The sequence below is a fragment of the Balearica regulorum genome, chromosome 25, assembly GCF_011004875.1.
Source record: "Balearica regulorum gibbericeps isolate bBalReg1 chromosome 25, bBalReg1.pri, whole genome shotgun sequence".
NCBI classification, from domain to species: domain Eukaryota; kingdom Metazoa; phylum Chordata; class Aves; order Gruiformes; family Gruidae; genus Balearica; species Balearica regulorum.
In genome coordinates, this window is record NC_046208.1 from 2532995 (window position 1) to 2553756 (window position 20762).

Sequence of the window (20762 nt, forward strand, 5' to 3'; positions counted from 1 at the left end):
TCTGCTCCGTTCCTGAAGCTCTTTACAGCCGCCACAACCTGAAACGCGTGCCCAGCATACCTGGCTCTGCCTCTTGCACCCCCTCAGTCCCTGCCCTGCTCTTCCAGCTCCAGGGCTGCTTTGCCTTTAGCATATCCTGAGCCGACCCTGTGCCCATCCCACGGATTTCATCTCGGCGGGGGAAAAAAAAAAAAAAAAAAAATACCCAGCCCTGCGCATCCACGCGCAATTTTTGTTTTAGGAAAAGCTGTTAAGTAGGGCTGAGGAAACAAGAAGAATAGCAGCCCTATTGGTGTCGTGTTTAGAGAGGAACTGGGTTCTCACTGTGTCAACAGCACTTGGCGTGAAAGTGGCCGTTGTTTGGCAAGACACTGCTCCTTTCACCCCGCGCGCCCCAGCTGCTGGGAGCCGGGCGCTGTTTTGACGGACAGAGCGAGTGCGATGCCGACAGTTGTTTTAATTTTCACACAGTTGCAGGCATCGCTCCCAGGGCCGGACCGGAGCGGCCGGCGTTGCAGGGTGGCTGCGCTGGGAACGGCGATAATTATTTACGGTATTTGGTAATAGAAATGTAAATACGTTGAAGAGGGACCGGCACCGGCAGGGCCAGTGCAGGTATTGGGACAGGAGGTGCAAACGTACCGTGCTTGCCGGAGGCGGCAAGGGATGAGTCGGAAAGGTTAAAGTGGAATTTCTTCATTGGAGCCAAGCAATGACCCATGGTTAAAGCTTGGTGTCATTTTGGAGCCTTTGGGTTTTTCAGTGCTGATAAACGGGTCAGGACCGCGCTACCCCTCAGCATCGCACAGGGACCTTTCGCGTGTGCCATAAGTGCAAGAGGGGGTTTGCAGCAGCGGTCCGGGGCGGCGTTCCCTCGCGCGCTTCCCTCTCTTCCGCTCTGGCATCTCCTGCCTGGGAGAGACGGGCAGCCCCCGGGGCGGCCGAGTCCACGCTGGTGCTGGAGGGGCTCAGGGTGGCCGAGGAGGAGCAAGTAGTGAAATACCCATGTAGGCTAAATAAGCTGCTAACCTGCAAAATCCCAAGGAATTTTATTCCCTGCCAGCTTTCCTCCCTGAAGCAGCTTCCCCCGTGGCAAACGTAAGATAGCAAACTGTAAATCATGGAGGAGAGGATGCAGCTTCCGTCCCGGGAGCATCTCTGGGCAGGGAGATCGGGAGGGTTTCTGGCGATGCCGGCCGGGCTCCGGCTCCGCTGCACCCGTGATTCATGGCGTGGCTGTGCCCAAGGGACGGAGTGACTTCATGACTCGGTCCCCAATATTTCCTATTCTTGGCTGACTTCTGCACGGATGTTGGAACAAATTCATTTAAGTTTATGAATCGCTATTGTGTTACTCAAACTGGTGAGGCAGCACCTGGAGCTGCTCTCGTTTCGTTTGCCCCCTGCGCGGCGAGGAGCACTGAGCCCGTGTGTTTGCTTCCTTCGCAGGTGTCCCGGGTGCCCGTGGAGTCCTGCGAGCAGTACACGACCTGCGGGGAGTGCCTGAGCTCGGGAGACCCGCACTGCGGCTGGTGCACGCTCCACCACATGTGAGTCCAGCCTCGGCCGTTTCGTTTGAGCTGCTGCTGGTGGTGATAAAAGCAGCTTCCAAAGCCACCGAGCGCCTCCCATGCAATCTTTGCAAAAGTGAATTGGGTTGAAGTTCCTTAAATCCATTCTTCTCTTCCCTGGAATGCCACTGCAAATCCCTGAGCTCCTGTAAAGAGGTAAAGGAAAACGAATCCCTTCTTTAGGAGTGGTGGGTCGCACGCAGCTTGGAGAGGGTGCCACGGACGCGACAGGAAAGCAGAATTTAAACCAGTCGGAACGGAGGCCTCGCGTTTTGTATGCTCCTGCTTGCCCAAGCCCCAAGTCCAAATAACAGGGAATATTTAAAGGCAGTGGTAGACTTGATTACTGGAACAGAGCAGAGCACCAAGCCCTATTAAATGTATTGGAAAGAGAGATTGAAATTCTGCATGGCAAGGGCAGAGGGTCTGTGCTCCAGCCGTCCCGATGGGGCAGAGCAGGGCTGGGAGCTGGCAGCCCCTCACGCATATCGACAGGCACAAAGGGCTAAGGGTGGTTGGTGGGGTTTTTTTTTTTCAGGGGAGCTCCAGGAAACGCTCTCTGCATTCAGGAGGTGTTTGTGTCCTTCCTTTCTCTCCCCTGCACGATCACTTCCTAAGGCGGAAGGGGGACCACCAGGCAAAGGCAGATCGGGGGAGGAGGGGAAAGCCTCGAGGAGGCTGGAGGAGAGGAATAGAAATCCCTCCGGCTGCGTGCCAGCTTGCAGAGCAGCCCCGTTAAATGCATGGAAATCGGGGCGGAGGCAGAGTTCAGGGACCCGCACAGCAAAGCTTGGCCACATGCCTGAGCAGCAGGTGCTGGAGAGGGAGCCGGGGACGGCAGGCTCCGCCGCAAATCCGGCCTGGATTCGGGACCTGTGGGCTTTGGGGTGCAGACTGGCTCCCCACGGCTTCCTTGGTTTGCAAAGAGTCATTGCCGCGCTCGGGGATATGCGGGAGAGCCGTTGCAGCCGCTGGCCCTGAGCATCCCGCAGGCTCCGCGCAGGCAGGGGCTGGGGGCAGATGCAGAGTGGCCCCCGCCAGCAGCACGGCGACAAGGGGCACAGGTGCCCTGGGCGTTTTTGTTTGGTTTTTTTTTTTAATTTTTTTTAAAGCTTTTTTCATTTCTGACGAGCCTGTCCAGCCCTACAGCTAAGCCACCATATGTGCTGTTGTGTCTGAAAGTCTTTACTGTCACGGCAGCTTTGTCAGAAGGAAGTGATTTCCATCCCTGGTGATTCCCATCCCTCAGGACAGCCATCCCCGGGTGCCTTTCCAGCGGTTGGGACAAAAGCCACCGCAGCCTTTCGGTAGTGAGGGGACAAGGAAGCGAGGAAAGGGGATGTGCTCTGAGCGGCAGGTCTGTAGCGACTCCCCGGAACCAGCCGTAGGGGTACGAGAGCAGCCTGGGGACAGTGGCCCTGCAGTGCCCGGTGCTGCCGAGCTGCGCAGCAGGAGGGGACGGCTGCATTAAGTGTCTGTGGGTGTTCGGTGTTGCTCCTCAGACCCCTGCAGCAGCTCTTCTGCGAGGATCACCGAGTGCTTTCCTAATGGTAATGAACTGAATCTTCATAAACCACCTGGGAAGCAGGTAAAGGTTGTTATCTTCATTTTGCAGAGAGAAAACCCTCAATGTCAAGAGGAGAGAAAAGTGTCGTTTCCTCTGCCCTTTTGGCCGTGACATTTTGGCGTTAACCTATTCCCAACAAGGGTTTCTTCCCTGATGGTATTTTTCAACCTTCCCTTTGAGCATCTGCACTTTCCTGGCCTGCTGGAAGCAATGATCATTTTTTAGCTTTTGTCTTAAGCTGTAAATAATTGAGTTTATCTTGCTGTTCCTGAAGCCTCTGTCATATTTGTTTGGAAGCCCCAAGTGCTGGAGTGTTTGTATTTAATTTGTCATCTCTCTCCTTTAATTCTTACACGTCCCTCCTGCCAGATGGACCAGCTGCTCCTTTGCTCAGTGGAAGGTTGCGGGTCAGGGTGTGATGTTCGCGCTGCGGTTTCTGAGGGCTGGTAAAAAGGGTGAGGGGCAGAAGAGGAGACATTTTCATCCTCGAAAGAGCAAGAGAGTAGCTGGCTGCCTGAGCAAGTGTGGATACGGTAAACACCAGCACCGAGTCTCAGATGGGGATTGAAATCCAGTCGTTTCTCCCCGCTGCTTGTTGTAGGGTTTTGCTTCTCAGGTTCGGGGTCTGTGTCCTGGGGGTACCGAGACCCCCAGGCAGCTCGGGGATCTCCGTGCAAGAGCTGCGGAGGAGCGGGGCAGGCCAGCCTGTAAGGCAGCTCCTCGCTGGGCACTTGGCATCTGTGTTTGCAGTTGCCAGAGGCTTAGCTGAGAGCATGGACAGGCAGGGACTGAGCTATCGAGGAGCCAGAAAAACAAATCCGAATTTTAAATGATGCTTTGGATGTCTGAACAGGTGCAGATGTGAGATAGATGGACGGACCACCGCCCCGTTCCAAGTGGCATCAGGCAGCGTGTCTTGCCTTCCGTGCCACCAGCCAGAGAGGAATAATAAAGGAGAAGTAAAAGGATCTGAGTTGTCCTGGGATAAGCTTTCATTATCCAGTATTACACAGAACTTTCCTTATACGCTTGTTACGTATTATTGTCTCTTAGAGGCCTGAGTCAGGGCTCACGGCTGTTGCACAGTGGGGTGCTCGCATACGTGTGCGCGTACCTAGAATTTAAGGGTAGTGATAGTGGTGATGCTCGTGAATGAGGTACCTGAGAGGATTAAATCAGGAGCGCTGGAAGCAGGAGTCGGTGATGCTGGCAGCGCAGGCTCTAGCCGTGAACCTGAACCCGGGAGGCAGCTGGGCGCAGGCACCGGAGCAGACCCGGATCTCCTGCCCTGAAAGAGGTGCCTGGGGAGGTGCCGGCCCTGGGCAGCACACGCCTTGCACCGGCCTTTGAGGAATCCTGCACATAGGACGGGTGAGAAGGTGTGGAAAAGCAGCAGGAAGGGAAAGGTGCTCGTACTCCTGCAAAACTCCTCTGCTCACCCAGCAGTCCCTGGAGCAGCGATGGCTGAGCACCCCGTCCCTGCCCAGCGCCTCCGCTGCGTCCTCCCGGCCAGCGGTTTGCTCACCGTGCAAGTTCGTCCTCTCCGTGGGAGAGAAGGATCTTCTGCTGCTCCTCTTCTACAAACAGCACTCTTTGGGAGCAAGCGGAGGCCTCGAGGAGATTGTTAAAGAGTCTCTTCAGCCCAGTGGGATTTGAAACCTGCAAGACTTCCATATGCTGCTCTCTGCAAGTGTGTTATTGTCTACAGACCTATTTATCTCTGTTAGGGCTGTTGCCATAAATAGTATGATAAAAAAGAGCCATTCCAGCGAGTCAATGAGATAAAGGCTCCAGTCAAGAGCTCACTTTAAAGCTATCTTACAGATTCACTTAAACCTCAATAATTCTTCCTTTGGCAGCATTCATATTTACCTCCATTATACTCAAAAAAAAAAAAAAAAAAAAAAAAGGAAAAAAAGCAGAGAGGGTGAGGAGAACAGCAAGAGTGTTTGCTGGGGATCACACGGGTGGTTTGGAAAGGGAAAGTGCCAGCTCCGCTTTTCTTAATCAAAAGCAAACGGCCCTCGCAGGGAGGATGCGAATCCACCGTTTCAGCGCGGGAAGCCCTGGTTTTGCCGAGTGTTTTGTCAGGCGGTCAGAGCTAGATGTGCACGGCAAAATCCAGCCGCTGCGTGGGCAGGAGGTGTTTCTGCTGATGCATGTGTGTGTCTGAGACCGCCCGAGCCGCTCCGCAGGGAGCCAGGCAAACAAGCAGTTTGACAGCAGTGCCTTGTTAATTCGAGTAACATATACACTCAAGTAACTGTCAGAAGGGAACTTGCTGGTGGCATCTGGGGCTGGTGACAGCACCTCCATCCTCTGACCTTTGCACCACCGTTTGAAATAGGGCCCAAGAGCAGCAAGGAGTGAAAAGTGACAAAGTTTGCTGATACCTTATTAAAACTATTAACACCAAAAGGCCAATATGTCATCTGCGCCCAGGGAGGGAGGTTGGAAGAAAAAAGATTTTCCTCAAATGAGATAAAATAGAAAATCACGGAGGGATGCCAGGGCTGTGCTGCAGTCTCTGATACCTGGTTTGAAACACTGACAATTCGCCCTTGGTTTCCCGGTGGGCACTCCTCTACCTGCTGGAAGCAACTTAATTTTACTCTGCTCCAAGGACGCCTGCAATAGAAAAACAGGGGTAACCAGCCATCCCGGAGCACACAGCAGGCTAGGAGCAGTCCTAGTCGCTTTGGCATGCTCGGAGCCTTGCGTCCCTGATGGTGGGGATGGGAGAGAGCCGGGAGCCCGAGGTGTCAAAACCAGGAGCCGTCGGAGAGGAAAGTCCCGTTCCTGGCCCTGCCGTGCTCCTCGGCTCCAGGAGGAGATGATTAATGAACTATGTGGTTTTGTTTTAATTAGAATGGAGGCATCATTCATGCCTGTTGCTGCTTTGTGCTTTAGTTTCTGTGCAGATTATGGCTTGCAGGGGCCCTGGCCGAGCGGCGGCAGAGTGCCTGGCTCACCCTGCACCCACGGCTCCCGCTGGCACGCGGGACTGAGCAGCTCTGGGTTGTGTCCCAGTGCAGGCGGGACCGGGAATTGCTCCTGAGATACTTGTGGTTTGTCTTTCCTCTGATCACAGAATATTTTTCAGTGCCCTTTGGCCCTGACCGGCAGTCTGTGCCTAATACCTGGTCCCGATGCAGAGCATCGCCCCCGGTCCTGCTGCTAACACCCCCTTCCCCTGGCCGAGGCTTTGCCCTCCTGTTTAGCTCACCCCCGGTCAGCTGTAGCACCTTGTGCCGTTTGACATCTTCCTGGGGTGCTTCGTGTGCTCTGATGTGTGCTCATGTGTGGCAGGTGCTCCCCGAGGGACAGCTGCGAGCGAGCAGACGAGCCGTACCGATTTGCCGGCAGCATCAGCCAGTGCATGAGCATCACCGTGCAGCCCAGCAGCATCTCCGTCTCCGAGCACAGCCTCCCGGTAGGTCCTGCCGGCAAGCGGGGAGGGCTGGACCTGTTGGTGAGAGGCATTTCCAGCGTATTTCAGGTTCACAGTGAACAATCCGTTCTCCAGCCTTTCTCCCTGCCCATCGGCACAACTGTTTTCCCATGAAGTCAGGCTTGCAGAGGGACTGGTGAGGAAAGGGGCCATCCCAGCCGGGGAAGAAGGGGGTGGGGATGACAGAAACAAATTCCCCTTCCCCTCGGGCCTCAGCTCACATTTCTCTCGGTCCGGTTTCATTAGCTGTTGAAAGGAGAGGCTTTGTTTCCCAAAAAGCTCATCTGTGAGCTGTGCTCAGGCCTGGCTCGCTGAAGCATCCCAGCTGTTGCCCCCCCCGAGCCCCCCAGCACCCCGCGGCAGCTGCCCTTGCTGCAGCCCCTTCCCGCTCCCCACCGGGGCCGGCTGCCCTCGCCTGCCCACCGGCACTGGGTGTCGAAATGGCGTGGGGCTGTTGGGAGGCCACTCACCCCCCACTCAGGCACCAGTTTGCCGTGGGGACGGTCCCCATTCGTGCAGGGGTCGGTGGGGACTTGCCCGTTGCTGATGGCCACGCGTGCCCGGGGCAGGGCTGTCTCTCCCACGTGCGCTGGGGGCTGTTGCAGCTCGGGGAGGTTGTTTGAGCGGCTGTGCGTGCAGAGGGTTGTCGGGGCAGTCGCTGCTGCTCTCGTGCATGAGACGCAACGCGCTGCTACTGCTGTCGCAGGTTCCCGACGCAGGCACTGAGGGTGGCGGTGTCTCTGTAGTGCAACCAGGGGGTCAAAAAGCTGCCCTTGCCACCTCTCCTAACCTGCAGTACCCAAAGGCTCAGCAAGAACCTGCATCCCTGGCTTTCTTTTTCCTCCTCCACGTCCCACGAAAGGGCAGCTGGCCACCTCCCGTGGGTGGACGGGTAGTTTAAGGGGGTCAGTATTGAATGGGAAAACAGCAAGTAATGAAAACACTAAGGAAACTCGGGCAGCTGCCTGCTAACGGATCGATCCCTGTGTTTTGCTTCCCCTCTGCCTCTCCTCTCCCCGGCCGCAGCTCAGCCTGCTGGTGAGCGATGCTCCGGACCTGACGGCTGGGGTCACCTGCCTCTTCGGAAACCTGACGGAGGTGGAAGGGCAGGTTTCGGGCAGCCGGGTTGTCTGTGTCTCACCAGCAGCAAAAGATGTTCCTGCCATACCTGTGGATCAGGGTGAGTAACTGATTCTGGACAGCAGTATGACATCTGTGCCACCAGAAAGTACGGCGTAGGTTTGAAAGTATCTGCTGGATGGAGCAGAGCCTTTGGGGCTGCTGCTGGAGAAATTCATTCTCCTGTCAAAGCCCATGGAACCCAGGGAGCTAAATATGCTTCATCCTTAAGAAATGCATCCAACACAGGGGAAGATAGGCTGGGAGCAGGGAGCACCACGAGCTTGCCCTGTCCTTACGCCTTCCCTGCGCTGCCAGACAGCTCCCAGGACAGGACAGGAGCCATCTGTCCCTCCCCGGGGTGGCTCGTGAGTGGGACAGGGACTCGCAGCCTTTCCACACCGGTGGATCTGGAAAGCAGGAAACCTCCCCTCGCCTGGCTCAGCACCCACGAGTAGGTGGATGCAGTTTCTATTTTTCGGTCCTGATCTTTGGGTTGTTTCTTCATTAATGTCACTGCTGTCATATTTTCTCTTCCCATAACCAAAATGCTACTTGCTTAAAACTCATTTTCTCCTTGGCGCCCTTCCAGGTGTCAACTGTGCTTCCCTGCTGATATCTTTGTATTTCTAAGGCATTATATGGAGCCTGAGACTTGGTGAAAAGTGGGGGCCGAGAGCCGCCGTGGTAGCGGGGCTAGCGTAGGCTTACCCAGAGCAGCTCCAAGCACAATCTGCTCTTAATTAACCCAGCACTGAGGCTCCTGAAGAGCTTCACTAATGCCCCCGTTTCCAGCATTGTCTCCTATTCCAGTCTTGGGCTGCTTCTCAGAGTACTGAATTAGTGGTTTTGTACTGGAGACAGAATCCTTTAGGGAACGGGGTGAGATCCCACACTCATTTCAACTGTGACCCGAGGCAGCGTTTAGACCCTGCATCTCCAATGCATTTTGCCATCAAGCCTGATTTGGTTTGGAGGCATTGCTGGAGACAGCCAGCCCGGCACCCTAGGGTGCTTGAGGGCAGGGTCCATCTGGGGGGTTGCTCAGCCCCCAGCTTGGGGACCTGCTGCAGACTGACTGCAGGGGGGGAGCCCGATGCCTGGGGGAGCAGGGAGACAAAAGCAACCTGACTTCTACCTCCTACCCCAGAAGCAGACGGCTCAGCACGCTGTGGCAGGCGGGGAGTGGGTGCCCCCGCATCTGCTGTTGCTTCCTTCGTTACTGCTGGACTGACAGGCTCTGGTTTGCATCCCCAGACTGGTTCGGCGTGGTGCTGCAGCTGAAGTCGCGGGAGACGGGGAGGACGTTTGTCAGCACGGAGTTCAAGTTCTACAACTGCAGTGCCCACCAGCTGTGAGTGCTCCCTCCCGGTCCCTGGGCCAAGCCAAACTCCAGCTAAAAAGAGAAAGGGCTGGGAAATGGATGCTGGGCTCTGGGACCAGCCGGGGGCAGGGGGGGCTATCACGCTGCTTGGTTCAGCCAGCAGATGCGTGCAGTAGAAGGGGAGCCCACCATTCCCTGCCTTCTCTGAACTTCTCTGGGTGCATGTGTAGCTTCCTCTGCCTTGTGAGACGCAGGCGGAGTGAGCCTGAAAAAACCTTAACCTGCTGGTGCCCCCAAGCTGCGTGATCCCGCAACTGTGAACTTGGATGGATCTTCGCAGGCGGCTGGCGAAGGCAGAGCAGAGGGTCCGGGGAGGTGGGCTGCAGGCAGCGGGGAGGTGGGCTGCAGGCAGCCGGAGGAGGCAGAGCCCTTCCACGTTGCACCGGCCAGGAGAGCAAGGTGCTGGTTGCTGCAGGGTGCTCTGCGGGGTGACAGAGGAGGGCATGGCCGTCGGAGGAGACATGGTGGTGAGGACTGACCGGGGTGTCTCCAGCCCCGGGGTCTCAGCACAGCGGTTGTATTTTAGATGGGGTGAGCGAGAGCGCTGGTGGCAGGAGCTCCCTGCAGCCTGCCTGTCCCCGCAGTCGGGCAGAGTAGCCCTGAGAGCCCGGTGGGCTGCTCCGTGGAAGCCTGGGGGGCTCAGTGCTGCTGAGCATCGTGGAAATGTATCCCCCCATGGGCACATCTCCGCTGAAAGGCGGCACACAGCTGCCGGGCCTTGGAAACACGTTTACAGACCTGAAGCGTTTATAGATTTCTCTCTGGAAACACAGCAAGCCCCAAAGCACCAAAAGGAAACGTGGGCAGGACCTACCAGAAGTTGGATAGCAAAAGGCAGACCTGACCCCGGGGCTGGGTGGCATCTCTGGCAGCAGGTTCAGCTGCCAGCTCTGCTCCAGGAGCGTGATTTGCTGCTCGAGCTGGCTGGTGGGAATCGAGAAGTGCCAGCACAGGGTCACTCCCAATCTTTCTGTGCTCGATTTGAAGCCTCAAGCTACGGGGCCGTCCCTGCTGCACTTGGAAGAGAGGTGTGTGCGCTGATGGGCTTGGCTGGCCTGCAGTTTTTCTAGGCATGCATTCAATTTTTTTTAAATTTTGTTTTGAGCCATAGCACAGAGCAGAGGTACCGGAATGAAAGGAGCCCTGCGAGTTCTGCAGTTCCCCCCGTGCTGCCCCTCGTGGTGGTCTGTATCCATTACCCCAGTGATCCCTGCCTCCCGACCTGCTACCCCTCGTGCACAACTCTGTCCTTACGTCCTTGTCCCTCAGGCTGTACAGCACCAGCCTCTCCTCCGGCTGCAAGCACTTGCAGTCCTTCCAGCGGTTCCTCTGCATTCTTATGGTTTTGAATTTGCGTGAGGGATGGCATCATGGGGACCCCTATTTTCACTTAGGAGCGGTGTTTGGATCAGGAGAGGCAATGCATCTTTTCTGGCCGGTCATTTGGCTTCATCTGACCATGCCTTTCTACCAGCTCCTGTTTGGAGATAAAGTGCTAACACAGTGGTAAATTCTGCAGCACTTACATCATACCGGGCTCGTTATCAGAGGGTTTAACAAGGGCACGAGCCAGCCTGGCGGGGAATGAATCACAGCATGTGAAAAGGAGGAAGGAATACAGGTCTCAGCCAGCAGAGAAGAGAGACCTCTTGATCCTCAGACTCTTCATTGCAACGGCGAGGGTGTCTGGAGAGAGCAGGGGAGCAGCCGTGCCCTTTGTGGCTGCGCGGCAGCACAAGAAGTGGTTGTGGGGTACGTAGCACGTACCCCGTGGGAGCTGGCGTTAGGCTCAGAGGGGCAGGAGGGGTTTGGGGCTGGACAGGAACGTGCTGCTTTTGCGGACTGGTTCTGTGAAACCTCCTGTGCTGGATCCAGCTGTGGTGAGCCCACGGGCTGAGCTGGTTCAGCGCTCAGGTGCATGAATTCCTGTGTCCCTAGAGAGCTGCAGGTCAGTCAGGGAATGTCGTGGTGGCTTCTGTGTCCCTCTCAATAAGGAACAGATGAGGTGGAGAGATGCACTTTCTGAAGCAGAAGACAGACAGTGGTCCCTAAGAAAGCTGGGTCAGGATGAAAGAGCAAAGGTGGTGACCTGGTGTAAGTCTTAGAGCTCGGGATCCTACCAGGAGCCCCTCACCGTGCTCAGCTGAGCAGAGCTGAAAGCAGCAGCCAGCAAACACGGTACAGTGAGAGGTACCGAACCACGCGTGGGCCATCAGAGAGGTCCTCTCCCCTCGGAGCCAGCGGTGCTGCGGGAAGCAGGGAGCTCCACCGGCACCAGACGGGAAAGCCGGAGGCCAGGTGAGGGCAGGTGGGAGAAGTGCTACAGACCGAAACGGAGACAGAAATGGGTCAAACGAACCAGTAATTAAATACGCTTGCAGCACTTGATACTCTTCCCCAGATTTACGCTTGCAGCACTTGATACTCTTCCCCAGATTTGCATACACAAGATGTAAGCTTCCTTAGCTTTTAAGGTCACTACGAACACATCAGAAGGAAAATACAACTGGTTTATTAAAACACGCATTCTTGTGGGCAGCACTGCCCAGCTGGCCAGAGCAGCCCTGCCTGCAGACCCGCTTTCCTCGTTTTCCAGAGTTTCCTACCTAAGGCCATGCTCCCGCTTCCCTGGTGATGCTCGTCTGTCTGCACTGACCCTGAGCTCACTCCAGCGCATCCCTGCCCCGGGCGCTGCCCGCTCCAGGCAGCACCGCGGTCTCTGGAGCCGCAGGTTACGGCACGGAGCTGAATCCCATGGGCACAGCTTATACTTAACGCCAGCAGACAGTCGCCAAAATGCTGCCACGTGGCACGGAGGGTCGGCCTCGGAGATGGAGGAGGTGGTTACTGCTAATATTAGCAGCTGTCATGGACCGTGCATCGAACTGGCAGCCAGTTAGTGTGGAATGAAAACCACCCAGCCAGTTCACTGGCAGCTGGGCCCCCCCGTGTCTGAAAAGGGTCTGCGTTCTTTCAAAAACATTTCATAAACAGTTAATTTCTTCCAACGTGAATCAAAAGCACTCGCAGGACTCTTATGCACTCCAGGGCCAAGCAGAAGTGTTACTGTTGACTTGAAGCATTCCTGACTTGTAAAGCAACTGATCCAATTTTTGCCAGGCTTGCCTTGTTTTCTGCTTCCTAGAAACTAAAAATCAGGTGTGGTGTCTGTGCAATATTGGGCTTTGTTTTATGCCGATGCAATGGTACGCATTAAATCCCGGCTTGTATTTTATTACTGAGTGAATTCTGAGGTTGCTTAAAGACTGTCTTTTCAGCATGTGTTTTCCCAAACCCGTTTGTTACTTTTGTTGTATCAAGACATCCCTCCAAAGAAATTATTTTCCCATGAAAGACCCTGAGCCTGGAGTTCTGGCTAGGCCTGTATGTCACCATTTAGACCTCCCAACATGATAACCTCCTCCGTAACTCCTCCTTTCTCCCCCCAGGTGCCTGTCTTGCGTGAACAGCGCTTTCCGCTGCCACTGGTGCAAGTACCGGAACCTCTGCACCCACGACCCCACCACGTGCTCCTTTCAGGAGGGGAGGATCAACGTCTCTGAGGTACCAGACCACGATTTCAGCTCTTTCTTCTTTGCTTTTCTATGGCACAATTAGAGTAACCAACGCTTATCTGAAGTTTTTTTGACTTTCTGTGGGTTGGGGCCTCTCTTGGCTGGCACCGAAAAGTGCAGATACAGCTTTAACGGAGCGTAAGCAAGAAGGCGTCAGTCTTGCACAAGCGATGTGTCTCGACCTGAACGCCCAAGCTGATCCCACCTCTGATGTGTGGGTATGCTCAGGTTCAGTAATAACCGTAATTGCTGTGGTGCTTTCCTTCAGGGATCTCACAGACTCCTCAAAGACCAGCGCGTTTCAGCAGCTCCGCTTTACATAGAAGGCGTGCAGGGATTTGCCTGACGGCAAGCAACAAGTCAGATGCAGAGCTCTTGGTGGGACTCATTCAGTGGGTTCCGTTGGCAGGTCTGGAATTTATGGCAGGAGCTTGACTGTAAACTGATTGAGAAGGGAATTACAGATGTGAACAGGTCCAGACTTTGGAAAAGAGAATTGATTCAGGTTCCAGCGCTGTGGACCAGGAGCCATCTCTCTTAGCAGTTAATAAAAGGTGTGGGGCTCAAGTCCAAAAATGCTTTTAACAGTTGGAAGGAGGCATAGCCCGTTAACGGCTCTGCCAGGTCTTCTGTATGTCCCGAGGTGAAGGCATCCATGGAGGAAAGGAGTTTTTTAGCACAAATTCCCGATCAACCGTTACCACTAACCCCTTGGTCTGAGGTTTCTGCACCCACTGTCTTGTTTGATTCCCTGGCTGCTGGCTGCTTCAGGTTCACCAAATACAGAGCAGATACAGCCCCTGATGCTGGCAGAGTCCTGGTCTTTGCCCTTAGTGCCCCTACACTTGGCTTTGTAGCACCTGGAATGGGTGCAGGTCCTAAAGCTGCAAGGAAAAAAATAGTTTAAAAGGTGCTTTGAGAATCCTGAGTGTCTTGGAAAGTGGGAAAGGCAGCAGTGAGGACATATACAAATATTAGAAAAAGCAAGGAGAGTAAGGTTAGTTAGCCAGCGTCAAGTCAAACCCTTATCAGTGAGTAATGGAGATAGAGAAAAGCAGAAGAGATCAGTCAGTAGAGTAAAACACTGAGCCGTTGAAAAGAAGTGACGGAAGCTGCCAGGCTGCTGCTAAACCGATAGTAAACTCAAAACTTACCTCATGGGTCTTTCTGTTAAAGTGCTGCCAGGAGGCACGTAGGTACAAGGCAAGAAACGTTAATGAACTGCGTGTGTACGTACCTCAGTGGGGATCTGCAAGAGCCAAGGGACGGGCAGCGCAACTGGGCGCTGCCACCTGCGAGGGACCAGCAGCCTCAAAGAGCTGCCTCATGCAGCAAAGGGAACGGATGCCCAAGGAGAAGCGTCCACCCTGGGGACAACCCAAAAGCTTTCTCAGTCCAGTTCAAAGTCAAGAAACTTCCTTTCAACATAACAAGAGAAGGCAAAACTCTTTGCTTTTCCTTCTCTCCAGCGATGTGGGGTTTTTCTCCTTCACACTCAAAGCATCACTGTCTTCCCAGGCTTTACAATTGTAGTTCTCAGTTTTATAGGTCTTCAACCCCATGATCTCAGAAGTGTTTGACAAGTCTCTGGTAAAGTAGGACAATCCCATTATCTCCGTTTTTCTCCTGGGAACGCACAGGACTTGCCTGAGATCACACAGAGGGAGCGAGTGGAGGAGTTGGTATCTCTGCCAGTTCCTGCTGGGATCACAGGACCGTCGCGTCTCCAAAGAACTTCCTCTGTCGTCTTCATCTTGTAGAGGTGGTTTCTTACCAGGGGATGCTATGTGATACCTAACACCTTCCTGGTGATTGCTGACGAGGACTGATGATAACGATGCAGATGCTCCACTGTTTGTCATGACTTCTCCAGAACACACAGGCAAAGCCAGTCACCAAAACCTAATTTGTTTGCTTATTTAAGGCAAATGAATTGCCACTTGCGTACACAGTGCAGCGCTAATGCCTTTATTATGGGCATTTCACTCCGGCTAACACAAGACATCAAATAAATGCCTCCTAAAGAGTTTCCTCTCTTAAAACAATTCAGATCACAATGTTCTCATTGTGTCACGGCCTGATGTATTAGCAAAATGTTTGTGCTTACCAGCACTGCTCCCTTCCTAGCAGAGAGTCGGTTGTGTTTGGAGCCGGTGCTGCGGTGATAACCACGGCAGCGCCTCCGCCGCGGAGGGAGCAGCGCCGGCACGTGCTGCCCTACTTTCAGTCCCATGCGCCTCTTCTCACATAAGATTTGCACACGTGTTCACATGGGGTTGGAAATTTTCTCGTGCCTTTATATTTAATTTAAGAGAAAATATCTTGAATATTCCCTTTTACTCCTGGCCCATCAGAATTTGTGTCCCAGTGGGATTCAATGTGTAACGAACTCCCTTTGATGCTCCTAGGAGTCGTTGTATTGAGAAGGGAAAAGAGCTCGAAGCCTCAGCCGCTTTGCAAGGTGATGGAGGAAAGCAAGCCCTGCTTCATGAGCTGTACGCTTGCTCCTTGCGATCTTCTGCCTGTATTGACCAAGCTAAACGCTGCCTTTTTGCCCTGCTTTCCATGAAAACACAACGCAGAGAACGAGCTTTATCTGTCTCTCTGCCGGCCCCGTCAGCAGGAATTGTTTACTGAAGTCTGAGGGCAGAGCTCAGGGATAGACGCGGGTGGTGCAGAGGACACCCTCGAAGATGGGTCGGTGCTTTGTCGGGGGGTAGCGAGCGGCCTGTGAAGCCATCGGTAAGCGATAACCACAGGCGTTTGTGATGCTTGAGAAAAGACGCACCTTGAGTGTCAGATCTCTGGTTTGCGTCGTGTTGTATTTGCAGAAGTGAAAATGTATTGTTCGTGCGCGAGGCACATTTGGTTTGCAGTCGTCGGTAGATAAATCCAGAACCCTTCGCAGCCTGTAAAGCAGAGCGATCTTCCAGCCTTGAGCTGGCTGTTCTTGACATCTTCATCTGGTGGGAAGGTTCTGATACAGGGTAAACCTAAGTCTTTTGAGGTCTCTCTTTCCAGGTGGCCAGTTCTCTAGGAGTTAATAGTTAGATAAGCAACTCTCTTAGTCTGAGGCGTCATTTATCTGCAGGAGGTGCCTGCTTAGACATTGCTATCCAAAGAGCAATGGGGAGGCAAAGGTCTGGGGCTGGCTTGCACCCACAAAATGATACCATTTTAATGTGTCTGAGGTGGTTGGGTTTGTGTGTGTGTGAGGCTATAAGATGTTTCTCTCTAAATGTGTAAAACATGTAGATGAAGAGGAATGTAGATACATAAATATATTCTTACACCCCATCCCAGTGGAGAGCTAGAACCAAATAAATCCTATTAGTTTCCCAGAATGTGGGATCCCATCCCTCTTTGATGTCCACTCTGTGCAGATAATGCCATTTCCATGTGTGAGATGCTGCATCAGGAGGACGGAGCATTTCAGATTCTGGGAGTTTAGTGCAGAGCCACATTTCGGGTCTGGTCTGACTCCTTTAAATTCTCATTGCTTTTAGAGCAAACCTTTCCCCCGGCCTTGCCCTTGGAGGCTGAGTGCTGCTTGATGCATCTTGAAGGAAATAAACCACAATCAAACCTTCCTCATATCTGTCCTTACAATCCCCACTGTTGAATACCTGAATGGGAACCGTGATGTGCAGGAGATAACTCAACGCCGCACCTGAGTCCACCAAAGTCAGCAAATGACTGTGCCGGGTCACGTCACTTCTGGAATGATGTGTTTGTCTGAAAAAGTACCAACAGTAAGAAAAAGCCCAGTTGTAGCAAGATTCACTCATCTGAATTTGAGAAGATTGGTTCGAGCTTTTTTTTCATCGGTAGATTTGTGGTGTGTATAAGCTGCAGTGTTTGGTGCTTGGGGGGGGGGGAAAGAGCCACGCGGGAAAACGCTCCGCAGGGCTGCAGGGAGCCCGAGGGAGATGTTCCCACCTGCAACCCGGCCGTGTTCGAGGGAACGGCTCCTACCCTCACCTCTGCTACACAAAGGGGTTTTTATGGGAGAGAAATCGCCTCTCCAGCCTTCCGTGTTTTGCGTGGCTGTAAATATCACAGTACTTTGTAAATTAATGGCGAAGACCCGGGTTACAGCACGCGCATACAGCACGGAGCTGAGGACGAAAGGGCACTGGGTAGGAATTTAGCAGGGAGAAAAGTCTCGCTTCACTTGCCTTTCTTTTCATGTCTGGTTTCTAAGGAGCAAGGTCTGCTCTCCTTTCCAGTAGCACAAATGAAGAATAATGTGTTTCCATGAGTGATGGGGACCGTAATTTGTATCATTGGGAACACAACTGTGAGCCAGGGGTTTACGTTCACGTGCCAGATTCGTTTATGTTTATAACTTTAAAATGCGTGTAGCAAGTTAACATTTGTAGAGGGTTTTTTTTTAGATGAAAAGTACAAAAACATTGTATTTTCTTCTATTTGGGCTAAATCCAATAGTTAAAAGAAATGCCTGCCATTTCTAGGCACTTTTTTCCAAATAAGAGCAGGAAGATTTGACCTACTAAAACAGCTCTGTTAAACACAAATAATAACCATGGGTGCTCGATTCTACTCCAGAGACAGACGTGTATCGCGGGTCTTTAAGGCATTTATAGACTTGGAGTGTTTGAGGCTAACAAGTGTTGGGGAAGCATAAAACGTCTTTGTAAATTGTGTGCGATGATACTTCATATGCAGAATATTCTCTGAGAGTCTGTGCCACTCGCGTGTCGGAGTCTTGTCTTTCTCCAGCAGATCTTCTGATTTGTGTTTATTCTGGGGTACAGAAGTCAGGGAGGATAATGAGAGGATTCAGCGTGTGTTTGTTTAGCGAGAGGAGGCAATAATGGCCTTTCTACCTCACTGCAGGATTTACTCCTCATGAATTAAAAAGAAAGTAAACTGATTATGAAACAAATTGTATATTCCACTGGCTCCGGTTCTCCCTTTTATTCTGTATTTTCTGGATGCTCAGCTCTTCCTGCCACTAGCACAGGGAAGCGCCGAATCGAGCACCCGGACCTGAGCCCTACAGACCAGGGTCGGTCTTGTTGTTTGCCACAGCCGCACAGCTCCGATCCCAGCAGCAGTGCTGGTGCTGCCGGCCGCTTCCCAGTTCATCACGAAATTCCTATAAAGTGGATAAGCATCGGCAGAGGTATTGCTAAAGCTGGCAATATACTTCTAACAAAATAATTTATGGTAGCGCTGGCTTTTAGGTCAGGTAGCAGGTAGAAGAGGTGGAGAATGGACAAACCAAGGTGCCAGGCGTGCTTTTCATACGGCATCACCCCCGTCCGTGCTGCGTGTGCGGTGGGGGACTGGGGCGTTACTGCAGCAGCACCCACGTGAGACCCGGACCCACTCGCACGCACGCTCCGTGGGAAGGCCCGTGTGCGCAGGGACGCGGGTGCACATCACCGCAGCAGCAATTTGAAAACAAACGAACAAAAGACCTGGAAGCCGAACAATGAGCCTGGGTGGGAAACGGCACAAACACCCAAACAGGGAGTTGGGGGCCTCCAGCAGCGCTTCTGCAACGCGTGCGGCATCCGAGCGAGCCCCGCGCCCTCCGCAAGCCCCTGCAGCTTTTGCAGCTTCGCTCGCTCATCTGATAAATTCAGCAGCAACCGCCAGCGGCGATGTGGCTCCCCACGAGTGCCCTGGGCTTTCAGTAGTATGGCATCTTCCTACGTATCCCTCCATAGCAAAATGTATATCCGCCCATTAGTGTGATCAGCGTAGCTGTCAGCCAACGCAGAGGGGCTGCCTTTCTCGGCATTTCCCCGAGCGGCGTGTGCTCACAGGCTGCCTGCCTTTTTTTTTTTTCACCAGAATCCCAATGTGACATTTTTCTCCTACTGAAACCAAAATAAAAAAATAAACCCAACAAATTTTGCTACCAACTACAGAGCAGATTAGAAAATGTGAGTTCTCTCCCATGTCTCTAAAGGAAGAAGCATTTCTTTAAGAGTCGTCTCACGAATGGCAGTGGCCGGGAAGGATAATGGTCCATAACATATTCATTATTTTCAGGACTCTGCACTGAGGTTCTCCCACTGGTGATGTGGCTGGAGAATTTTTGTTTTCAATAATAATGTGATAGAAAGTTCTGCAGCTCCAGGATGCCTTTCCTCCCAAACACGGACTTTCCACGGAGCTGGGGACCTCTCTGGAGTGGAGCCATTTGTGTCCCGTTGGTCCTCAATATGACTTTGAGGTTAAATGCAAAACCTTAAATGCAGCCAGGTCTCGAGCAGAAGGTGGTACAGGTGTGCGGTGCGTAACGAGGAGGAAGGAACGTGCGTGCTAAGTCAGCTCGGACGAGCTGGTAGCTGGATGGAAAATGCCGTGAATCTTGGGAGTTTGCTGGTGGTGCAGTGTAAAGGCTGAGCCGGGGCTTGGATCCACCATACCAGGGTCTGTGGGAACCTCGGAGCTAACCTTCCCGGTGGCATTCCCTTCCGGCCTGTAAACCTGCTCTGCTGCAGAAAAGGGCTTTTCTTTCCTTCCCAGCACAGCCCACTTTCTGGCTGTTGAGTTTAAAATCACTCTTGGCTGTTAATCCGTGAAAGTCCCTGTTAGAAATAAAATAAAAAATATATAAGGAAAAGTGCCACTAAAAAGGTTTATGAGGCAGCAGTTTAAGCTACTGGCTTCTCCAAACTGGGGTAGCATCTGTTTCTCATTTACAACTTGCCTGAGCCAGTAGCGAAACAACATCCCATCAGTCTGGCTGTGAGCTGGAGAGGGAGCCGTGCTTAATGGTCGTTAGTGAGAGATGGGGATTTTCTCCCTGGATACGCAGTCCTAGCGGGAGCCCGGTGAGGATGGTGCTCCCTGCGTTGCCATCCGGATGATTTACTTTAATTGCTAGGCAGGGTGGCAAAGGGCTCGGGATGCCAGTCTGGGATTTGGCGGAGGGAAGAGAGACGTCAGTCCAGTTTTTTCTAAAACTTCTACTTTACCTTGGGATTAATCATTTTGTGTCAGATACTTGCAGGTACTTAGGTACCTAGTTCCATTAGATCAAAGCAAATTAGAGCTAAACAGAATGTAAATACTCGTGACGGTCAGAGCCTTTGTCTCTGCGTGTTGCAGTTCCTGGTATGTAAGTTGAGAAAAAACCTGTAACTCCCAGTGTGTTATGAAGAGATAATGTTTAGGATGTTGAGATCTTATGGGAGGAATGTCATACAATTACCAGACACCGATAGGGCTTTTTTTCTTGCACTTCATCTCAGAGTATCATTTAGACATTTAGTTTGTGCTCGTGGGGAACTGCGGGATGATGTTTGCAGGGAGAGGTTCCTTTTATTTTGCATACGGCATCTTGCATAGCAAAGTCTTGAGCTACTGCAATATTAAAACTTGCTATTAATTTACAATTGCATTATTTTGGCCAGATAGTGGCAGAAGTGGAAACAAATCACACTTCTCTGTACTTAATGTTTTAATTGCTGTGCTTAGTTTTCAGAATGTATAGTTTTGGAGGCAGCAGCATCTTGCTCATTTCTTTGCTACTTTATTGCAATCACACAGATGTTTGAAAAATTTTCACATGGTTTTCAGTGGAAAATTTAATAGGCTGCTTCCACTGTCGTGGTATTTTGTACGCTCAAAAATCAGCCTGTTTTCAGGGACTGAGGAACTATCCTTACCCGTTTTTCACTGCCTCTAACTGAGAACTCCTGAGCCTTAACCTGTTTATAAAATGACCATCAAGGACAAAGTACAGTTCTTTATTTAATGTCACCTTTATGTAATGCCCTTAGGTCAGTTTTGGGAGCCTTTGGGGTTCAGGGAGGGCTCCATTTCATTCCTGCAGCGGATGGTAAAGCTCCCTTCCCGCTGGACTCGCGCTGCCAGCCAGCCTGGTGCCGCAGGAGCGGGACCTGTTTAATCTCCTCTTTCATGCAAGAGGCTTCAGTTCCTAATCAGGAAAGGCCTGAGATGAAATGTCTTTGTGCTGGTTTGTCTCAGCCCCCACCCCCCATCCTCCGAACTCCCACTGAGCAGCCTCTCCCCGCTCCTGGAGCTCAGCATCCCTCGCTTTTTCCGGTTGAATCCCAAAATGCCTTTGCTCTGGCCGCGCAGGGCGATG

At 52.6% G+C, this 20762-nt stretch overlaps 1 protein-coding gene across 3 annotated transcripts in view; it reads left to right on the forward strand.

Annotated features, from left to right (window-relative positions):
• The window catches only part of PLXNA2 (plexin A2), a 171553-nt gene that overhangs the window by 102096 nt on the left and 48695 nt on the right, over positions 1-20762 (forward strand). For all 3 annotated transcript variants that reach the window (XM_075775789.1, XM_075775791.1, XM_075775790.1), the window contains exons 5-9: positions 1450-1550; positions 6448-6571; positions 7616-7769; positions 8966-9062; positions 12542-12656. In XM_075775789.1, coding sequence (XP_075631904.1) covers positions 1450-1550; positions 6448-6571; positions 7616-7769; positions 8966-9062; positions 12542-12656 — 591 coding nt within the window. The remainder of the gene's footprint in view (positions 1-1449; positions 1551-6447; positions 6572-7615; positions 7770-8965; positions 9063-12541; positions 12657-20762) is intronic.